The sequence below is a fragment of the Ipomoea nil genome, unplaced genomic scaffold, assembly GCF_001879475.1.
Source record: "Ipomoea nil cultivar Tokyo-kokei standard unplaced genomic scaffold, Asagao_1.1 scaffold0926, whole genome shotgun sequence".
Lineage (NCBI taxonomy): Eukaryota > Viridiplantae > Streptophyta > Magnoliopsida > Solanales > Convolvulaceae > Ipomoea > Ipomoea nil.
Genome location: NW_017617354.1, coordinates 515,001 through 534,738, shown reverse-complemented (window position 1 = coordinate 534,738; position 19,738 = coordinate 515,001). Strand labels below are relative to the sequence as shown.

Below are 19,738 nucleotides of genomic sequence, written 5' to 3'. Positions count from 1 at the left end.
CGAATAATACTGGTAACCCACCAATACATGTGAAATATCATACATAGATAAGATATAAGTTTGTAAAGCCATTTTCGAAACGGAATACATATATATAAGTCCAAAACCAAGAGTAATAGTCAACACAAGACTCAAACACTCTCAACAAGAACACGGGAACACATCCCAAGACCACAAGGAACATCAACTACTCACAAGAAGTCTCAAGGTATAATCTATCATCACACAATAGATTAACACCCGACATGCATAACAAAAAAGGAATAAGGACACGACCAATGGCAACACATGCCTTTGTGACTACACACGTCACAAGAAGATAACTCACAACAACGGCTACACAAGCCCTCGTGACATCACCCATCACGAGTTGATATGCCTTCTTTATGTCCGGTTCCAACCTTATGGCTACCCCCAACCTTATGTCTAGTTCCAACCTTTACCTCCAGGACCCCTGTATACCAAGTCCAACCTTATTCCTCCGGGAACCGTCATTCCCCCTCCAACAGTCCCTTCAACAGAACCACCGATTTCATAGTACACGAGGGTACCGGTCACACACGGCAACACATGCCCTGGATAACACATGTTATCCCAGAAATAAACACGTGAACCTTACACAAAGGTCACAAACTCCATAATCACGTCATGGCCACCACGAGGACCACTGCCGTACCTTGGTGATTAAGGCCCCATAAACCGAAATCGTGCAATCCAGGTACAGCGACACACACATCACACCTCAACAGGAATCAATCAACGGATTACAACGAAGGTATGAAACCATACTCGATCAAGGAATGGATCACAGTCCAACAACAACGATGAATAACACAAGTCATCATCAACAGTACGAAGGTACAAACAACACACACGCTAGCATTTAAACACCGAACTAGCATGCTTATCAAACGGGTAAACCAAACGTAGTTCCGAAGAACACACAAGACCCATCACGGTTCAACGAAACACAATGTTGAACACTTAGCACGATTCAAGACACCAAAACCTACATGGATTCCTACCATATAGTTCTAGACATACAAAACATCAAGATGACACTCAAATAGTTCCACAAAAGAACATCGGGAAGTCAAAAGACCAAATACCGAGTCAAAAGAATCACGGGGAACAAATCCCGAATACACACCAAGGTGTACCTCGCGGGTGGACCCACAGGTAGGCCCCTACCCGCAGTTCCGCCCGCGGGTACACTACCCTCCGGCCATTGTACCCCGCAGGTGAGCGGTGGGTTGGACCCCTACCCGCCGTTCCGCCCGCGGGTACGTATACCTGCACAAAATAATCCCTTCGGGGATTTTCAACTTCAAGCTCAAATTCAAGTCCAAAACATGCCAAATCTCACTAAATACAACAAAATGACTTGAATCAAAGGAATAGCCAAACAATGGCACAAATGAACCCTAAACACAAGCTCTAGATATGCATTTTCACAAGACAATGCATAAACACTCACATTTCATAGCAAAATCACATGTAGAATCCAAGAAATCATCACATAGCTAAGCAAAATAGATTTTGTAGTGCATGGGTTACCTCTTGAAGAAAAAAACCTTCACTTAACACTTTACCAAGCTCCTAATAAGGCTCACCTTCCAAACCCACTTCAAAAACACACCAAAAGATCATAAAGATTCTATCTTTAAGAAAAGACACCTTAGAAAACACTAAAAACACAAGATAAACATAGATCTTACCCTCCTAGATGCCTAAATGTATGAAAGGTAGAATCTTGGAGACAACTCTTGAAGTTTTGGCAAAGCTTCAACTTGGCTTGGAAGAAAAGCTATCTACCTTTTTAGAGAGAAGGTGGAGCTAGAATTTGGAAAGTGTAAGGAGAGAAATGAGGGTGTTCTACTATGTTAGCTTACAATAATAACACAAGGTGAAAAGTCAAGAATACTCTTACTAACATAAAGAAGTGTAAGGGAACAAGGGAACTCCTTACAAAGCTTAAGGTACAACCTTGACTTTGGGGTTGACTAGTCAATTACTAGTCCCCGACTATTGAATTTTCAGGATTTTTAGGATTTTGTCATTTATAGGCAGAAATAAGAGAGCTGTTTTTTCCTATGTGGAGGACAAGATCAGACAAAGGATTGGTTCATGGAGTAAAAAGTTGCTTACTCAGGCTGGTAAGGAGGTGCTCTTAAAAAGTGTGGCTCAATCTATGCTAACCTTTTCTATGAGTGTTTTTTTGTTACCTGAGACAGTGTGCACATCTATTGAGAGAACCATGAATAGATACTGGTGGGGGTCAGGGACTGAAAGGAAAATTCATTGGAAACTTGGGATAAGTTGTGCATCCCTAAGAAATATGGGGGTTTGGGATTTAAAGATTTACGGGCTTTTAACTTGGCTATGTTGGGAAAACAGGTATGGCGTTTTCTCATAAATCCCAATACTTTAGCAGCAAGGATCTATAAAGCCAGGTATTATCCGAATACTTCTTTTGTTGATGCTACTATAGGGAATTGCCCAAGTTTTTGCTGGAGGAGTATAATGGCTGCGCATGGAATGGTTTGTTCCGGGGTGAGAAGGCGGATAGGGAATGGTGCAAAAACTTTAATATGGGGTCATCCCTGGTTACCGGATAATCCCAGTCCGTTAGTCCAGACAGAAATGCCGGAGGAGTTGCGACATGCCCAGGTGGCAGGATTGATTGATCAACAGACTAATACCTGGGACCCGCATATTTTGGCTGATCTATTTATTCCCGAGGATGTGGCACGAATTTCTATGATTCCTGTCAGCCCTGACTATGAGGACACATGGTATTGGAAGGGGGAAATGAGTGAAATATATTCGGTTAAAAATGCCTATAGACAGATTCAAGGGAATTATGAGCATAACCCAGGTGATTTTGATAAATGGGTTACTTTGTGGAAATTAAGGATACCACCCAGATGGAAGACCTTTTTGTGGAGAGCAGTTTCTGATATCCTCCCTACTACCGATAATCTAATAAGGAGGCGAGTTGAGATTGAGCCGAATTGCCCAATGTGTCGTGTGACGCAAGAAAACGCCATGCACGCATTAATACTGTGTGATTATTCTAAATTAGTATGGGAATTGTCGGGATTGCCTGTTACTAATATTCTTACTAATTCATTATCAACATGGCTTATGGGGATTTTTAATGTCTTGACAGAGGAACAGTGTGGTCTAGCTACGGCTATTCTATACAATATTTGGAGTGCCCGAAATACTGCGGTATGGGACCATGCCCTCCCGAGACCAAATCAGACTTGGCACCGGTCGGTGGCAGCCGTCCACGCCTATCGCCAATCACGGCCCACGGTCTCCACCTCACTGCCTGCCACGGCAGCCGAAGCCGGACCTGGCAGCGCTCCACGGTGTTACGTCGATGCGGGGTACAGATTACATACTGGGGAGGCGACTTATGGAGCAGTACTCATCTCACACCATGGCGTGTTTATTGCAGCAGCAAGTGGAAAGATCTCCGGAGCTCTCTCAGCTACTATGGCCGAAGCGCTCGCTTGTAAGGAGGTATTATCTTGGCTTAAAAATCGGGATATTACGGAGGTGGACATATTAACGGATTGCTTGGAGTTTCGGAATTATCTACACTCAAGCCGTACGGCTAACTACTCTTACCTTGGGATCATCATCGACCAATGTAGGACCGCTATATCGCTATTTGCAAAATGTTCTTTAAGTTATGTTTCTAGAAATTTAAATTTACATGCCCATACCTTAGCTTCGTTAGCATTCGATCAGGAGCATTCTATGTACTGGGACTCTGTCCCTCCTGACTCTATTATTCAGTTTATTCATTAATATACAGCAGTATAAACCTTCAAAAAAAATTACCAATTGAAATAGGATTAATTACTCAATCAATCCCTTAATCGAATTTGGATTTCGGGGTGTCACAGCTGGTAACCCATCAATACGCGTTAAGTAGCATATATAGATAGTATAAGTCAAAACCATTTTCGAAACGGAATACAGTATATATCAGTTCAAAAGTCATAGAGAGAAGTCAACTGCAAAGACTCTATTTTACTCTCAAAAGAACAAGGGAAATCAACATCCCAAGACTACAACAAGACAAGAACAACAATGGTAAACAAATACAACTCGAGGTGTATTCTACTGATCACAAAGTAGAATACCACTCGACATGCTCATGAGAAAGGAATAGACATTCACACATTGGCATCTACATGCCACAGTGACACTTCATGTCACAAGTTCCAACCTTATGGCTATCCCCGGCTTTATTACAGTTCCAACCTTTACCTCCTAGTGCCACCCTGTACTTCTGAGTCCAACCTTATACCGCCAAGGACCGTCGTCCCCCCTCCGACATAGCCTCCAACATACCACCTATTCATGAGTACACGAGGGTACTTTTCATTTCAATCACACAGCCTCCAACATATGAGCCTACGCTCAGGTCACACCACCAATTTCATTCATGGCCACCACGAGGACCACATCGGTACCTTGGAGATTAAGGTTCCATACCCTTAATCGTGCAATCAAGGTATCGCAAGTACACACATTTTCATCATAGGAATCAATCAATGGATCACAACAAAGATATGAAACCATACTCAACAAGGAAGGATTACAATCAGACACCAACGGTGGTAAACACAAGTTGCCAACCTCAATAGGTAAAAACAAACCACACACACTAGCATTTCAACATCAAACTAGCATGCTTATCAAATGGCTAAACCAAACATAGTTCCGTAGAACATACAAGACTCATCATGGTCCAGCGAATCACAAAGTTGAACACTTGGCACGATTCAAGATGCCAAATCCTACATGGATTCCTATCATACCGTTCTAGACATACGAAACATCAAGAAGACACTCAAATAGCCCAATAAAACAACTTCGGGAGGTCAAAACATCAATACCGAGTCAAAAGAATCACGGGGAACAAATCCCCGACCGACCACAAGGTTATTCCCCGCGGATGGGGCCACGGGTGGACCTCCACCCGTGGTTCCACCCGCGGGTACCACAACCCAAACCATATGTACCCCGCGGGTGGGGCGGCGGGTGGAGCTCTGCCCGCCGTTCCGCCCGCGGGTACACTCCCGTACCACAAATAATCCCTTCGGGGATTTTCAACAACAAGTCCAAATTCAAGTCCAAAACATCCAAAATCTCACACAATACAACAATATGACTTGAACCCAAGAAATAGCCAAGCAATGGCATACAAGAACCCTAATAACAAGCTCTAGATATGCATTACCACAAGACAATGCATCAAATCTCACATTTCATCACAAAAATCACAAGTAGAAGCCAAGAAATCGGGTAGACAAGAGAAAATAGCTCAAAAGGATCTCTTATTCATTGATGTTCTTGTGTAGTTGTGTGTTGTATAGTACATATTCTAGAGAGAAGGGAGAGTTCTATAACTTAGAGAGGGAAAATGGAGAGGGAAGACAGAACCCCCTAAAATGGAGGGCTAAGGCCCCTTTTATAAGCCAATCGAGACGGGTTTGACTTTGACCCATTGAGTATGACCACGTCCCAAACCGTTTGACTCCAACCCGACTATAAACGAGAGCATCGATGTAGGTACAACCCGGGGTATATATCATATTATATCCTATCATCTCTCATATAATCTTGCAATGATATATACTTTGAGGTACTTATTAAAATATCCTATCATCTCCCATATCTCATTTGCCCAATGCGCGTGGAAAACTAGAGTAATATGCACTCAGGATTCCCTAAATTAGGGAATAATATATTCAAGAGTTTGTTTCTTAATAAATTTCCTAAAATATTTATTGATAGAGATTCTAAACAATTTTTTTCTTAGGATTTTGTAACGATGTTTTCTAGAAAATATTCATATGGGTCTGAGAAACATAAAAAGAAAAGATGAATTGAACAACTAACTCAATCTCAAAATGGAGCTCTTGAAAAATTCATTACAAAAGAATAACAATGAGCAAAATAATGATGTCAATGAAAATTTGTTACATGCTAATCTTCACAAAGAAGATCAAGGTGATTGTGAGGCTAGAAAAAATTTAAATGATAGTGTGCATAACAATGATATAATATCACTGTGACGATGAAAATGATAATAATGTTGATGGTTGTTTAGATGATGGTGGTCACAACGTTAAACCAAATGATTCGTTTTTATTTGACATATGTGATCCAAGAAATTAGGATGCCCTTGATTCTAGATTAATAGATATTCTTGTGAAAAGGGCTCAAAATTAGATGTCGCACATGACTTCTATTTGTATTGGAACAACCCTGCTAAAAACCTATCAACCAAACAATACCAATCACATTGATACCCATTCCTTAAAGCTAAACCTGTCAACCAAACACACCCTGAGTGTACTACTGTTCTATGATTATTGGTTTAGATTTGTGTAGTGCCCATTTGATGGCTGATCTGGCCAATGCATCCATGGGGTCGATGCATTTGTTGAGAAGAGGATCGTCGCAAGGCAAAAGGCCTTGGAATTCATCTGCTGCGAGGATGACAAGGTTCACACCTCGTACCAGAAGAACCTGAACTGCAATCCTTAGCAGATTCCGAGCCCCTTCCATGTCCTTCTGCTTCAGTGCTTCCATCATCGGAATCACCATATGCTCTCTCGTCGGTTTGTCTGCTAAAATGCACTCCAACCCCTGTGAATATATATATATATATATATATATATATATGTTCAACACTTCATCAATTAACTAAGATGTAGGGGTGTTCGGTAAATAGCTGTTAGCTTATTAAGTTGATAGCATAAGCTGATTGTAGTAAAGTGTTTGTTAAATTAGCTGTTAGTTGATAGTTGATTAAATGCATTAGCTTTTTAATGTTTTTTTTTTTAATTTTTGTGTATTTAAAGTAAAGTACTTTAATTTTCTCCCTAATTAATAAAATCAACTTTGTTCCTTTTCAAAAAAAAAAAAAAAAAAAAAAATCAACTTTGTAGTTTAGGGAATGTTGATTATATATATTATTGAACATGTAGAGAAGAATGTTGCACAATTTGCAAAAATAACATTGAAATGTAGAGTTTTGAGCATTTAGCAATCAAAATCAAGTTTAATTTTCATCACCTTAGAGACTAGTTCCGTCACAATCTGCACAAATGATTGAGAGACTGAATAGCCTATTTGCCTACGATTGGAGGACTAGATCGAACTCCCATTTTCCCTTATACTTTTTTTGGTACATAATTTTGATTAAGCCGGGGCCAAAGTATTGCTAACTTTATAATTCGATACCTTATTTAAGGAAACTTAGATTCCTTCTCTCTTGAATCTCCAGTCTCAAGGATATTTGGGAGGATTTAAATTACGGTGACTCTACGGGTCAGCAGACAAGGTCAAATGCCAGCGTTCACAAGAATATACCTACTTTGGGCATAATCCTCACACTGTTGTCACCGAAGTTCGAACCTTGGTCTCTTCTCCCAAATACTGCTTACTGGATCAATGAGTACAGTTAAACCGGTACGGGCAGGAAATCTAGATTCCTTCTCCCTTGAATCTCCAGTCCCAAAGGCATTTGGGATGATGTAAATCACGATAACTCAGTGGATCAGCAGACATGGTCAAATGTCAGCATCCATAAGGGATCTGTCCACTTTGGACATAATCCTCACACTGCCGTCGTGGAGGTTCGAACCTTAATCTCTTCTCCCAAATACTGCCTACTGGATCAGTGAGTACAGTTAAGCCCGTGCGGGCAGGAAACCTAGATTCCTTCGGGTAGTGGATGGTGGATTTTCTTCTTATTATATTGTTGATTAATAAGGTAGGTTGTGTTGTATATGTGAAGTAGTTTGGAGTTATAAAATGATGTACCTGAGAGTGAAGTTTCTGGTGATAGAATGTAGCAAGCAGAGGTGAATCTGCAGCAGCAAGAACACCAATTCTCACATTACTTCTCCCACCTTCAACTGGCTTCAGATTTGCCTCTTTCAGCTCTCTGGCAACACACTCACTCACATCAAGAAATGGCACAGAACATCCTCTGGAGACATGTGGGTACCAGAGGTGAGACATGTGGCAAGGCATGACAATGCAGCCCGCACCGGATTCCTCGAGGAACAACCTTTTCTGCAACAGATTCTCAGCAATCATCTGCTGCTGCAGTCCAATGTTGTTGTTGTTCTTCCTTATTATTGCAGGGTCGCTGCAGACGATGAAGGGCACGTGGTGTTTCTCCGCGTTTCTTGAACTCCAGAACTCGAGCTTTTCCAGGAAGGTGAGAGTGGCCATTGCAGACAGGCCACCAATGATGCCTATGGTGTTTTCCTGCTGATGAGCCATCATCAACCAGGAAGAATCTGGGCTTTTGCACCTTGATTGCAGTACAGAAGGCGACGAGGACGGTGGTTTTGTCTTAACTTTGGTAATCAAATCTGCCCTTTTCTTGTATGCATTAATCCCTCTGTGTATTGGTGAATAATTGAATTTCTGCACAGATGAAATAGTTTCTAACATTCCTGCAGGCTATCTGCAGAAATATGTTAGTTGATGTGCTCTTGAGAAAATAAAGAACCAAAGAATCAAACAATCTTTCTTAGCTTGCTTGTTCAAGAACCCAATTTAATCCCTTGAGAACCTCAAAATCCTGTTTTGAACCATCCCCACAGATTTCAAGAAACCTGGTGTTTCTTGATCAGACTTCAATGCCACAAAGCTAGCAATCTTGATCTTGATCTTGATCTTGATCCATCAGAGGGGGATTATTTCATTAATCCCTTCAAACATTTTGGTGATGAGCAAAGGCACAAGTTTTAATCCTTAAATAAGGATTAAGGAGGACAGAGTGAGTTCTTCAGGTGACTGGTTAGAGTCTAGGGGGGAGGGTTAAAGCCTAAAGGTGTTGTGCTTTCTGCTATGGCCCAATTATGGAATGTTTTTTGGGGATTCTGAATATGAATTCTCATCCCACTATCATTTATGCATAAAATATGGGTTAAATGGATAAATAGTAGTATTGTTGTTTTACCCTGTGAAAACTACATTCTCGTTCATTTATTCACTCCAAGTAAGTGCTTTCACTTTTAGCAAAAGTTTCGGGTTCAAACCTTAAATTCTTGAACAAGATTAGCTGTTTTAGTTGACTGGTCCAGAAAATCTATAATCGAACAAAAAACTCTTTAGTTGTGTATGACTGGGTTGATTCATTACAAGGTAATAAATAATCGACATAATAATTAAATATTAAAAAAATTAATGACACATAGAAACGTAAATATTAAGTATTCGTGTAAATATTAAGTATTCGTAAGTAGACATTGTCATATTTAATCATAAAAATTATTAGATAGAAAATAGAAATTAAAAAGAGAGAGAAAAGCCATATAAGGACAGACATTTATCTATCCGGTCTTGAGTAATTCATTGTCAATTGAAGAAGGGTGACAAGGAGTGCACATGACAATAATCACAAAGAAACAAAAAAAAAAATAATAATAATAATAATAATAATAATAATAATAATAATAATAATGATAATAGAGATAAAAAGATAAAAACACAATATGTATAATATTATTTCATCGTTTCAAATATATATATATATATATATATATATATATATATATATATATATGTGCGGAGCCAAAAAAAAAAAAAAATTAAGTGAGAATGAAAAGACATAAAGTGCATCACTTTTACACTTTACTTTTCTCCTTCGTTGACGCGTGTTTTTAAAAAAAAAAAATTTATTGTTTTGAACCATTGATCTAGATTTGATCAACGGCTCAACTGGAATAAAAATAAATATTATCGATTACGCAATGCCCATGTTCGTACGTTACAGTATGATTCTGACATTAATTATTTTTGTCTCATGTAATATATGCACCACCTACAGCACCTTCATAATTTCATGAATTTATCAAAACAAAATAAACATAACTAATGGATTTTTTTTTTGAATGTTACTAGCTCTATTACAATGTAGTGTCTGTTCATATACTTTCTCAATCTACTGAAACACAAAGAAGGCTCAAACTCACAACCTTTCAAATGAAAATTCAACCCGGTACCATTGTACCATTAGACCACATAGTCTTAGTTAACTAATGGATTAAAATACGAATAGGTTGAGAAATTTTGCTTTGCTAACATACATTGAGGCAAGGTTCAAATGGACTCAATTTTGTTCTAGACACCAACGTACAAGTATTTGGGGTTTGTAGGCACCCACTTTATTGTGGGTACTAATGTATAAGCATTTTAAAACTCATATGCTAGTGTTGAGCATATAACTATTAATGTGCAATCCAACTATCAGCTTAGGCTTTTAGTTGAGATGGAACACATGCTTCAATTTGGTATCAGAGCTAGACCAAAATTACAGTTATGGGTTCGAATCTAAGCGACTACGGTCCACGTGCGTGTTGTTTGGAACCCGCCGCACACGTGGGGGGCGTGTTGAGCATATAACCATTAATGTGCACAATCTAACTATCAGCTTAGACTTTTAGTTGAGAATTTTATTACCTCTATATAAACTTTCAATATTCGATCATCAAATGAAGAGTTCAATATGTTTTACACAAACACATTGAGGGATTGGATTTCTAACGAATTGCGTTGCGTTACATTTAAATATCCCTGTCACGTGAGAATGCGAGTTTGGATGCAATAGGTGTAGAAAGCATTAGGTTCAAGTACCCAAGCCAAGGTCCTTGTGGTCTAATGACACCAAGTTGTTCTCCCATATATGAATTTGTGAGTTTAAGACTCAATAGAGGCGGTATTGATTCTTTGTGCTTCAGTAGGTTGAGAAAGTAGTTATCAATAGATATTGCAGTGTAACAAAGTCAGTAGTACTCAAAAAAAAAAAAATTTAAAAAAAAAAAAAAAAAAAAAGAGAATAGATTCAAGTGAAAACATGTCTTTTGGTTAAAAAAAAAAAAACAAAAAAAAAAAAAAAAAAAAGTGAATAATTGATAGTGCATCAAGCTTATTTGCATTATAAGGTGCACTAATATATTACACACAACAAATTTAATAGCCCTATTAGTTATCCACCAATACACTCTCATATTTGTAATAATTGCAAAAATGCATCCCTGTATTTTTCTCCAAATTTTCAACCTTTTATTCGTCTGATCATCCCATATAAATAATCAAGATTATTCTACATTTTTTTACTACACTCTTCATAGTGTCTTGTCAAAATTGTTCTATATGTTCAAAGTAGACAGATCTCTTGTGTACATTGGCATTTAGTATTGTCTGTTGAACCACTGAGTTACAGTAATTTACATCCTCTCACATGCTCTGTCAAATCAAGGTATGGGAAGTCCTTGAGGTTAGGAATTCAACATTTTGAAAAAAAAAAAAAAAAACAAAAATTTGTTCTATATTGTTTAACTGGAAGAGACTTGTCATAGTGTCCCCCTAAAATCTCAAATCATAACCAGAAAAATGTCACAGTGAAAACCCTCACTCATTAATCATTATACATCTTTTATTTTTATCTATAGATATAATTATTAAATGCCAAAAGACATATTTATTCAATGACTAATCATCCATGTCATTCTTTAGTAGGTAGCTGGCAATTGCTTTATTTCAACGGTTTAGCTTCAACCATCCGTAAAATCTTGTCACTATTAGAATTAAGAAAAGAAATGAAGAATAGAAGAAACAAATGACTTGTCATTGTTAGGAATCCTTGCAATGCAAGATGACAACAACTAATAATATGTCAAATGGCACCCCTATGGCTCTCCTTGAGGGAAAGTAACAAGATCGAATCTCGGTGATGGGGTATTAACTCTTTTGGCTACAGTAGTTAGAAAAAGTAGAACACATACTACATTGTAATAAAGTTAATAGTATTCAAAAAAAAAATGATATGTAGTTGGAGTAAAATAAAAAGTTTCGATTCAAATTTAATAAATACGCACTTTTGGTCCCACGACTATAGTGGCACTATCATGATTGATCCACAATTTTCAAACCTTGCAATCTCGGTCCACGACTATTGTTTTTTTGCAAAAATAGTCCTTCCGTCCGGCCCATTTTCCGTCAATTTTCTAGCCCACTTTTGCCAGAAATGGTTCTTACTCCGGTGAGAAATTGACGGAAAATGGACTGAAAGGACCATTTTTGCAACAACAACAACAAAAAAAAAAAAAAAAAAAAAAAAAAAAAAAAAAAAAAAAAATCGTTGACCGAGATTGCAAGGTTTGAAAGTCGTGAATTGATAGTAACACTATAGTCGTGGGACCAAAGTGCGAAAAACTCGAGCATATAAATAGAGAAACAAGTATTAGAACTCCTTGTGAGATTTAACAATAACCAAGGTTGCAATAATGTGTAGCCACCTTGAACCCTTAAAAATTATTTTTTAAAAAAAAAACAAAAAACAAAACTCGGCTGAATTAGGCGCCGACTCTGCCAAGTAGGGCACCAACTCGGCCGAGGGCGCCGACTTGGCTGAGTTAGGAGCCAACTTGGCCGAGTCAGCCAGCCTACTAAAAGGCACCTAGGGTTAAAAATCCCCTCGGCCTAGGGTCTAGGCGGCTACCTAGGCTAATTTTTACAACCCTGACAATAACTCAAACACAAAACCTGATGGGTATCATTCTTAGAACTCACATGGTTCCATCAAGATACATTTTAGCAAGACGATCTTTTTCCGCTTACAGAGATTGAAATTGCTAAAGAAATGAAGTACTTACTGTATGTAGGGCATTGGGGTTGTGCAATGCAAGGCTAGGTAGCTAATTCAAAGCATCTGCACCTGGAACTGTTTATCAAAATTGGATCTTCCACAGACTTGGTTGCTCATTCTGTGATAGCAAAACAGAGTTTTGCCTCGTCCCAGGGGCCATTAATCTCAAACTTATACTTTTGAAGTTGTATCAACCAATAAGCCCTCTCAAACTTATACTTTTGAAGTTGTATCAACCAATAAGGGCATACCAGATCGACAAAGATAAGCACAGCCAACAATAAAAGAAAGAGTAGTGTGTGCAACTGGTAAATGAGAACTAATGTCAAGACCATTAACCCAAAGGAAAAACACAGGTGCAATCTGAACGAGTACTTCTTCACACAGTAGGTGACCAATGGAGCGAATAGAAAAACTTGCAAGGAGAACAGCACAATGGCAAATACATGAAGCCTTGATGGAAGGCGAGAAGCAATCAGAAGTGAAGCCACTATAGAAGCATTCAGAGAGATATTGCTTGTAAGGGTAGGATTTTCTAAAGTTCCGGGAGCTTTTACGGTGGATCCTGAGTAATTGTGCAGGGAGAGATGGATTGCGAGGAGAGAAGCTATTAGTGCCCATATAGAATCTGAGCTTATAGACCGAGTAAGAGTATGGTAGATAGGAGACAACATATACAACCCAGTAATAAAGAAGGAAATCTTCAGAACATAACTGAGAAGAAGATTGAAGGAGAGCATGTCTGCAGTTAAGAGAAGAGTGAAGAAACCCAGTCCAAGAAGGCTAACATTTAAAACTAAAAGTGAATTCTCATTCAAGGAGGATTTGAGAGTAAAGGTCCAAACCAAAACTACAAGACAAACAGTGCAAATATACTGAGAAATTGAAACTGAATCTTGTATCACCTTTAGCAAGTCCCTTTTGACAACATTGCCATTCATAATCATATCTTCTAGGAAAGATTCATCTGTATGATTGTCATCAAAACCAGGTTGCATCCCTCCAAAAGCAACTTTTCTCCATTTAGGTTGTGATGGAAAAGAGGTTTCACTCATGATACTCTCCATGTCATATAACTCGAGAAAACCTGTAAACCATAATTGAAAGGATTATCAACATGTCACTGCAGGGGTCTACACTAAAAACAAATGCTCTTCTGGAATTGTCACAGAAAATCCAGTGTAATGATCAAAATAAAACAATAAAGTAAAAACAAAATAAAAGAATATGAAAACAACCATGTTTGATGCAATTATAGTTTTAAGGTACTTATCAATGTATCACAGAGAAACTGGATATTTTAAGCAGTGATACCAATTCTAATCAAACAAAGGCCTGGCTCTTATAGCACTTCATGGTTAGATAGTTCTATTAAGTTCTATAATATATAAATTATATTTTCATATTGCACTATGCCTGCTATTAGCTAAACTATTAAACTAATGCAGCAGTGAAAATTGATCACCTCACCTCAGAAGTGAAATCTATACATTCAAATATTATACAAAACTCTGACATTATATAAAATAAATAAATAAACAGAGAAAGAAAGTGAAGCTACTGGAAGAGGAGTTGATGAGTTGAGGATGAGATTGTGCCAAAACATGGCGTGGGGAGGAGTGAGGCAAGAGGCGTTAAATTAGATGAAGTCTAAAGATATACATAATCAAAATTTTCATTCAAGAATCAAGATGGATTTGATTCATCCAGAGTTCCAGTACTCTAAAATATTTACATTTACCTCCTAATTTTACATAATCAGACCTCATGACAATATTTATTAATTACTTGTGAATGCCACACATATTCCATCTTTAATTTTTTTAAAAATAACTTATTAATTAGACAAAAAAGAATCAAATTTGAAAAGGAGATAAATATAAAAAGGTAAAATTAGAAGGAGAATGTAACATCACTCAAAAAAAAAAAAAAAAAAAAAAAAAAAAAAAAAAAAAACAACAACAACAACAAACAATAACAAATATACAAAGCTACTTTCATTCCCCTTCCATCTGGCCTCTTAAAAAGTAATGTGCCAACCGTTCAAATAACTTCTTTTACACATTTTTACTTGAGTAAATACCCAAAATGGTACCTCGACTATAGCTAAATTCACAAATTGGTCCTTGACTTTTAATTTCAACCTGTTAAGTCCTTAACTTTGTAATTTTAACACAATTTGGTCCTTTGTCTATTTGACCGTTTGTTGACTGCACTTTTTTGTGATATATATGTAATTTCATGGTCCATCGTCGGTTTTTTAAGGTTCCGGTTGCATTTTTAAACCGCACTGTTACATTTGAATCCACTGCCGGCGCTGCACCCCATGCCGGAGAGATTATAGCTTTTGATAGATAAATCGCCGAAGTCCCTGGAGTGGCTCTTCGAGAAAGCCGTGACTCCAAGCGATGTAGGCAAGCTGAACCGGCTCGAGATCCCCAAGCAGCAAGCGGAGAAGCACTTCCCCCCTCCGAAACGGCACTGTCACCTCCAAGAGCGTTCTCTAAGCTGAACCGGCTCGTGATCCCCAAGCAACAAGCGGAGAAGCACTTCCCCCTCCGAAACAACGATGTCACCTCCAAGAGCGTTCTCTTGAGCTTTGCACGTGAAACTACATATATATCCTCAAAGATCGCGATCAATAAACGGTCAAATAGATGGAGGACCAAATCGTGTCAAAATTGCAAAGTTAAGGACTTAATTGGTTGAAATTGAAAGTCGAGGACCAATTTGTGAATTTAGCTATAGTCGAGGGACCATTTTGGGTATTTACTCTTTTAACTTTTAATTTCAAAACTATTCACATTTAATTTATTTATTTGTCCCACTTTATTTGTTATATTTCTGTTTTCAGTCTCTCTTAATTCCAAAGGTCAAAGCTTTGGTAAAATTTGCAGAATTTCACATCACATGATACTGATAGTGATATGATGTTCAGTAAACAAAGTCACAGAAATATCTCTCATCATCACCTACTTATGCCATCCCTGATCAGATGCACTTGTATGGTAGCAGCAGTGCATCTGCATCATATGTATGCCTAGTAGCAAGTACTTATCTTTCTTCACTATTGAGTCATATAACCGAGTGTCAAGCTCTAATCCCACCAATTTATCTCAATCAATAAGTGGAAGAAGAGGGGAATTGAAGAGCTCTACTTTTTTTAAAGTCTTAAAGATATTCAATTTAGCTAGGGACTTGAAAATTATTAGTTTATTACTCTAAAGAAACAAGAAAATTCATCCTGATAAAGAAAGTACATAACAGACATTAATTTTTAAGAAAGAAGAACGCTTACCTAGTTTGGTCCCCACTAGAATAATGAGTACTGAAGGTGCATAATCTCTTAGCTCTGGAACCAACTTCTTCTACATAACAAATAGCATAAAACAAGAAAAGAAATTATGATCACTTACATGATCCAAGAATTTAACTCCACTACTCTGTCGGATATAATAATCAATAATGGAAAATGAATGCTGTAAAAAGATTACCTTTACTGAAATGTTTCCAAAACTAGGCCTACTTATGAGAGAGAATGCAAGGAGGAAGACATCAGCTCCTTGATAGTTAAGGGGTCTAAGCTAGTCATAGTCCTCTGTCCTGTAACAAACATTTAATTGAGATATTATATACAAAAATCATCTTTTAACAAAAATAACAGGATTTGATCATGATGTGTCTGCCTGGGCTAGCTAGGTCATCATTAGGAAGTTTGAGCTTTTAAAATGTCAATGGAGATCTTACTCCACTAAAAGTAAGGAAGAAATTCATTTGCAAGATAAGTTTTCATCCTAATCCTAAACAAAAGTAAGAATTTGAAAACAGCGCTCAGCAATATGATCATTAACTCCAATTCAAAATATGAAATCTCAAACCTCAAAGCTTAAAACACTGATGAAGCTTTATCATTGTTTTCTTCTATTTATGCAAGAAACTGTAAGGGGAAGAAATGAACAATGAGAAATTACATGCTTTTTTTTTTCTTGAAAATAAAATTATTGGCAAGATTAAGTTAATCTGCAACTGCCATAACAAGGAACACACTGTTTTAAACAAACAAAAGCTGCACACTACGACTTGAAAATAGGCAGAAGCAAAGGCAAGTATACACGTTAACATGAAAAGGAAAACGAAATATTGAAATTTACCTAAATCACTTAAGAGCAACATTTATGAATGGGTGATTTTGTCATCCTCTCTGGCTCAAACCCTAGCAAAGAGATTGTAGAGTGCAGTGCAGATCCTTGAGACTACGAGTGAAACAAAAGGAATTCATGAAAAGAGGGATTGGGGAAAGAAGACCTGAGTTCTTACATTGCACTGTGGCCCGCGAGAGAAGAGATATATGACTGATCTGTGAGACATGGAGGGAGTTCGTTAATCGTTAGACAACGAGGGAAAACACGGAGAGGAGCCGAGGAGGAGACGAGAGAAAGAGAGTAAAATTGACTAAAATGGACAAATTTTCATCAATTGTCATATCATGGACGAAGTCATTGTGAACTTCCAAAAAATTATGTTATTACACTTAGGGGGGACAAATTATATCGTGCACCAGAGCGCACAACGCATTATACGTCGTGGTTAAAATAACGTCGTTTTTTTTTTTTTTTCTGTCGTTAACATTTAAAAATTTTAAAAAAAAAAAATCATATTTCGGATGTACAAAATTGTATAGTAGAATACACATAAACTCCTAACATAATACACATAATCTAACGTAATGCATAATACACATGAACTCTTAACATAATACACATCAACTCTTAAAAAAATACATATAAACATAAGTGTTAAAAAAAAAACTGTAACGGAATTGGACGGACGAAACGGTGTCCATCGCGTCAACTTCCCACACAACTTATAAAAATGACGTCATTTTTTGCCAGTGCATTGTGCGTTTTGGTGCACGATATAACGATTGCACTTATTGTACTTGTAGTTAATAATTTTGTACTTATGAACAATTTGAAGGCACATTACATGCCAATTATCAACACATAACATAATAACTACAACACATAAACTATTAATTGCCAGTACATGATATGTTAACTGCAAACACCTAAAATGTTGGTTAACATGTTATGTGTTTGTAGTTCACATATTTGCCTTCAATTTGTTTATAGGTTCATAAACGGTTAATTATAGGTAATGTGTTAACTGCAAGTACAAAATCTGAATGTCATTCTTATACCAAAGTTCACAATGCAAGGTAGACCCTTATACAAATAATATACTTTCAGTACTCAAATAATGTACTTTCTCTGAATAAAATATATATTTTTAATATACTAAAAATACATTATTTGTGTATTTAATATACATTATTTAATAGTATAGCTCACATACATGTGTGGATCATGATCTACATAATAATGATTGAATTTATATAGACACCAAAAATAAGGCAAATTATGCTCTGCATCCGTATGCACCATGCATGGTGCATACGGATGCAAAAACGACGTCGTTTTATTAAAAACGCATGTCTCCCCTTAAAAAAAAAATTCAGGTTCAATTCCCAGCAACAACATTATGCATGGTGCATACGGATGCACAGCATAACTATCCCAAAAATTAAATATATGCGGAGTATAATTTCGTTTTCACAATTGGGCCTCGAAAAATTGTGGGCCGGAATTTTTGGGTTATTCCCTCAAATTGGGGATATATACAATTTTTATAATATTCTGGTATGTATGGTATGGTATTTTCACGAAATGAAGAAGAAGCTAGAAAGAATGGTGAGAAACAGAAAAAGTATTTCATTCAACTTCCAATAATGTAACAGTGAAGCTATATATACAGAGACCACTAACAGAAAGTTTGTTACTTAGTCTGTTATGGTTGGTTACAAGAAGCATTGTCTAAGCTTTTGCCTATTGTATGAGTTGATATCTCCCTTGCAAGCTAGAACGAATATGCAATGGAGATTCAGCATGGAGATTAGATCACAGAAGATTAAACACATCTGCCAGCTGGTTATGAGTGGAAACATGCAGCAGTTTTATTGTTCCATTTGAAGTTTTTTCCTCACAAGGTGACAATCGATCTCTATATGCTTGGTTCTCTCATGGAAAACCGGATTTTCAACAATGGCAATAGCTGATTTGCTATCACAATAAACCAAAGCTGGGGAATTGTTGTGTATTCCCAAGTCTTGCAGCAGGCTTGGAATCCTGGTCAGGGGGTTTGCACGCTAATAGTTCGATACCTGATTCCACAGAGTTTGAGCATAGAACCAAGAGAGTGGTTCGATGGACGAGCAGAGTATTAGGTCGGCTAGACGCCGTGCCCGGATAGGTTCATTCACCCTTTGGTGAAGTTCCTACCTCGTCCATTTAAAGAGAATTAATGAGTCATTGTGACTCTAAGAAAGAAAGAAGTGAGTCATTACGACTCCAAGAAAGAAAGAAGTGAGTCATTGCGACTCTAAGAAAAGAAAGAAAGAAAGCAAGTCATTTATGGCTCAATGAGACCTCCACAGAAAGTATTCTATTTTACAACGAGTGTATGAGTATATTTATAGTATTGCACGAGATTGCATATGAGTATATTTATAGTATTGCACGAGATTGCATATGAATATAGTATTGCACGAGATTGCATATGAGTATATTTATAGTATTGCACGAGATTGCATATGAGTATATTTATAGTATTGCACGAGATTGCATTTGAGTAGAGTATTGCATGAGATTGCATAACGAGAGTGATGATTCAAAATTTGTACATCGAGCATGATTGTTTAGTTACATTTGAAGTCTTGTAACCCAGCTTACATGATGAGAACTTGAGAGCATGAAGATAAATTTCGTATGGTTTATTAGCATGAATTTATTTGTAAGCATGGGTTGCTTTGATAAGTTTGTTGTGATGTTCACGTGTGGAAATATCTATGTTGTTAAGTCTTTTGTTTTGAAACATGCCTGTTGATATTATAGGTTGCAAGTATATAGAAAGTATGTGGTGTGATTATAGTTGCCTATGAGATGAGATTGTTGTTTATGAATGTTATCAAATGTTTTTCAA

General features: G+C 37.3%; 2 protein-coding genes across 6 annotated transcripts; both read right to left on the bottom strand.

Moving 5' to 3' along the window:
• Positions 1 to 6,154: 6,154 nt before the first annotated feature.
• Positions 6,155 to 8,942, bottom strand: LOC109179499. Its single transcript, XM_019329009.1, has 2 exons — positions 7,858 to 8,942; positions 6,155 to 6,678 (listed from the first exon to the last, which is right to left on the bottom strand). Exons 1-2 carry the CDS (start codon positions 8,497 to 8,499, stop codon positions 6,385 to 6,387), a joined length of 936 nt encoding a protein of 311 aa, XP_019184554.1. The 5' UTR covers positions 8,500 to 8,942; the 3' UTR covers positions 6,155 to 6,384.
• A 3,838-nt stretch (positions 8,943 to 12,780) lies between these two features.
• Positions 12,781 to 17,159, bottom strand: LOC109179498 (phosphatidylinositol N-acetylglucosaminyltransferase subunit C-like). 5 transcript variants are annotated; one of them, XM_019329004.1, is made up of 5 exons: positions 17,018 to 17,159; positions 16,852 to 16,913; positions 16,195 to 16,303; positions 15,999 to 16,068; positions 12,781 to 13,787 (listed from the first exon to the last, which is right to left on the bottom strand). In XM_019329004.1, the coding sequence occupies exon 5, from the start codon at positions 13,765 to 13,767 to the stop codon at positions 12,814 to 12,816; it is 954 nt and encodes a 317-aa protein (XP_019184549.1). In that variant the 5' UTR covers positions 13,768 to 13,787; positions 15,999 to 16,068; positions 16,195 to 16,303; positions 16,852 to 16,913; positions 17,018 to 17,159; the 3' UTR covers positions 12,781 to 12,813. The 5 variants fall into 5 exon arrangements, with proteins under 5 accessions (XP_019184549.1, XP_019184550.1, XP_019184551.1 ...); XM_019329005.1 differs by having other exon boundaries at positions 15,999 to 16,065; XM_019329006.1 differs by having other exon boundaries at positions 15,999 to 16,062.
• Positions 17,160 to 19,738: the final 2,579 nt, after the last annotated feature.

Excerpts from the sequence above, each read along its gene's own strand:
- LOC109179498 (XM_019329007.1), bottom strand. The coding sequence starts at position 13,767 with ATGGAGAGTATCATGAGTGAAACCTCTTTTCCATCACAACCTAAATGG.
- LOC109179499 (XM_019329009.1), bottom strand. The coding sequence starts at position 8,499 with ATGTTAGAAACTATTTCATCTGTGCAGAAATTCAATTATTCACCAATA. Across the intron at positions 6,679-7,857 it reads ACCAGAAACTTCACTCTCAG|GGGTTGGAGTGCATTTTAGC; the intron begins GTACATCATTTT and ends ATATATTCACAG.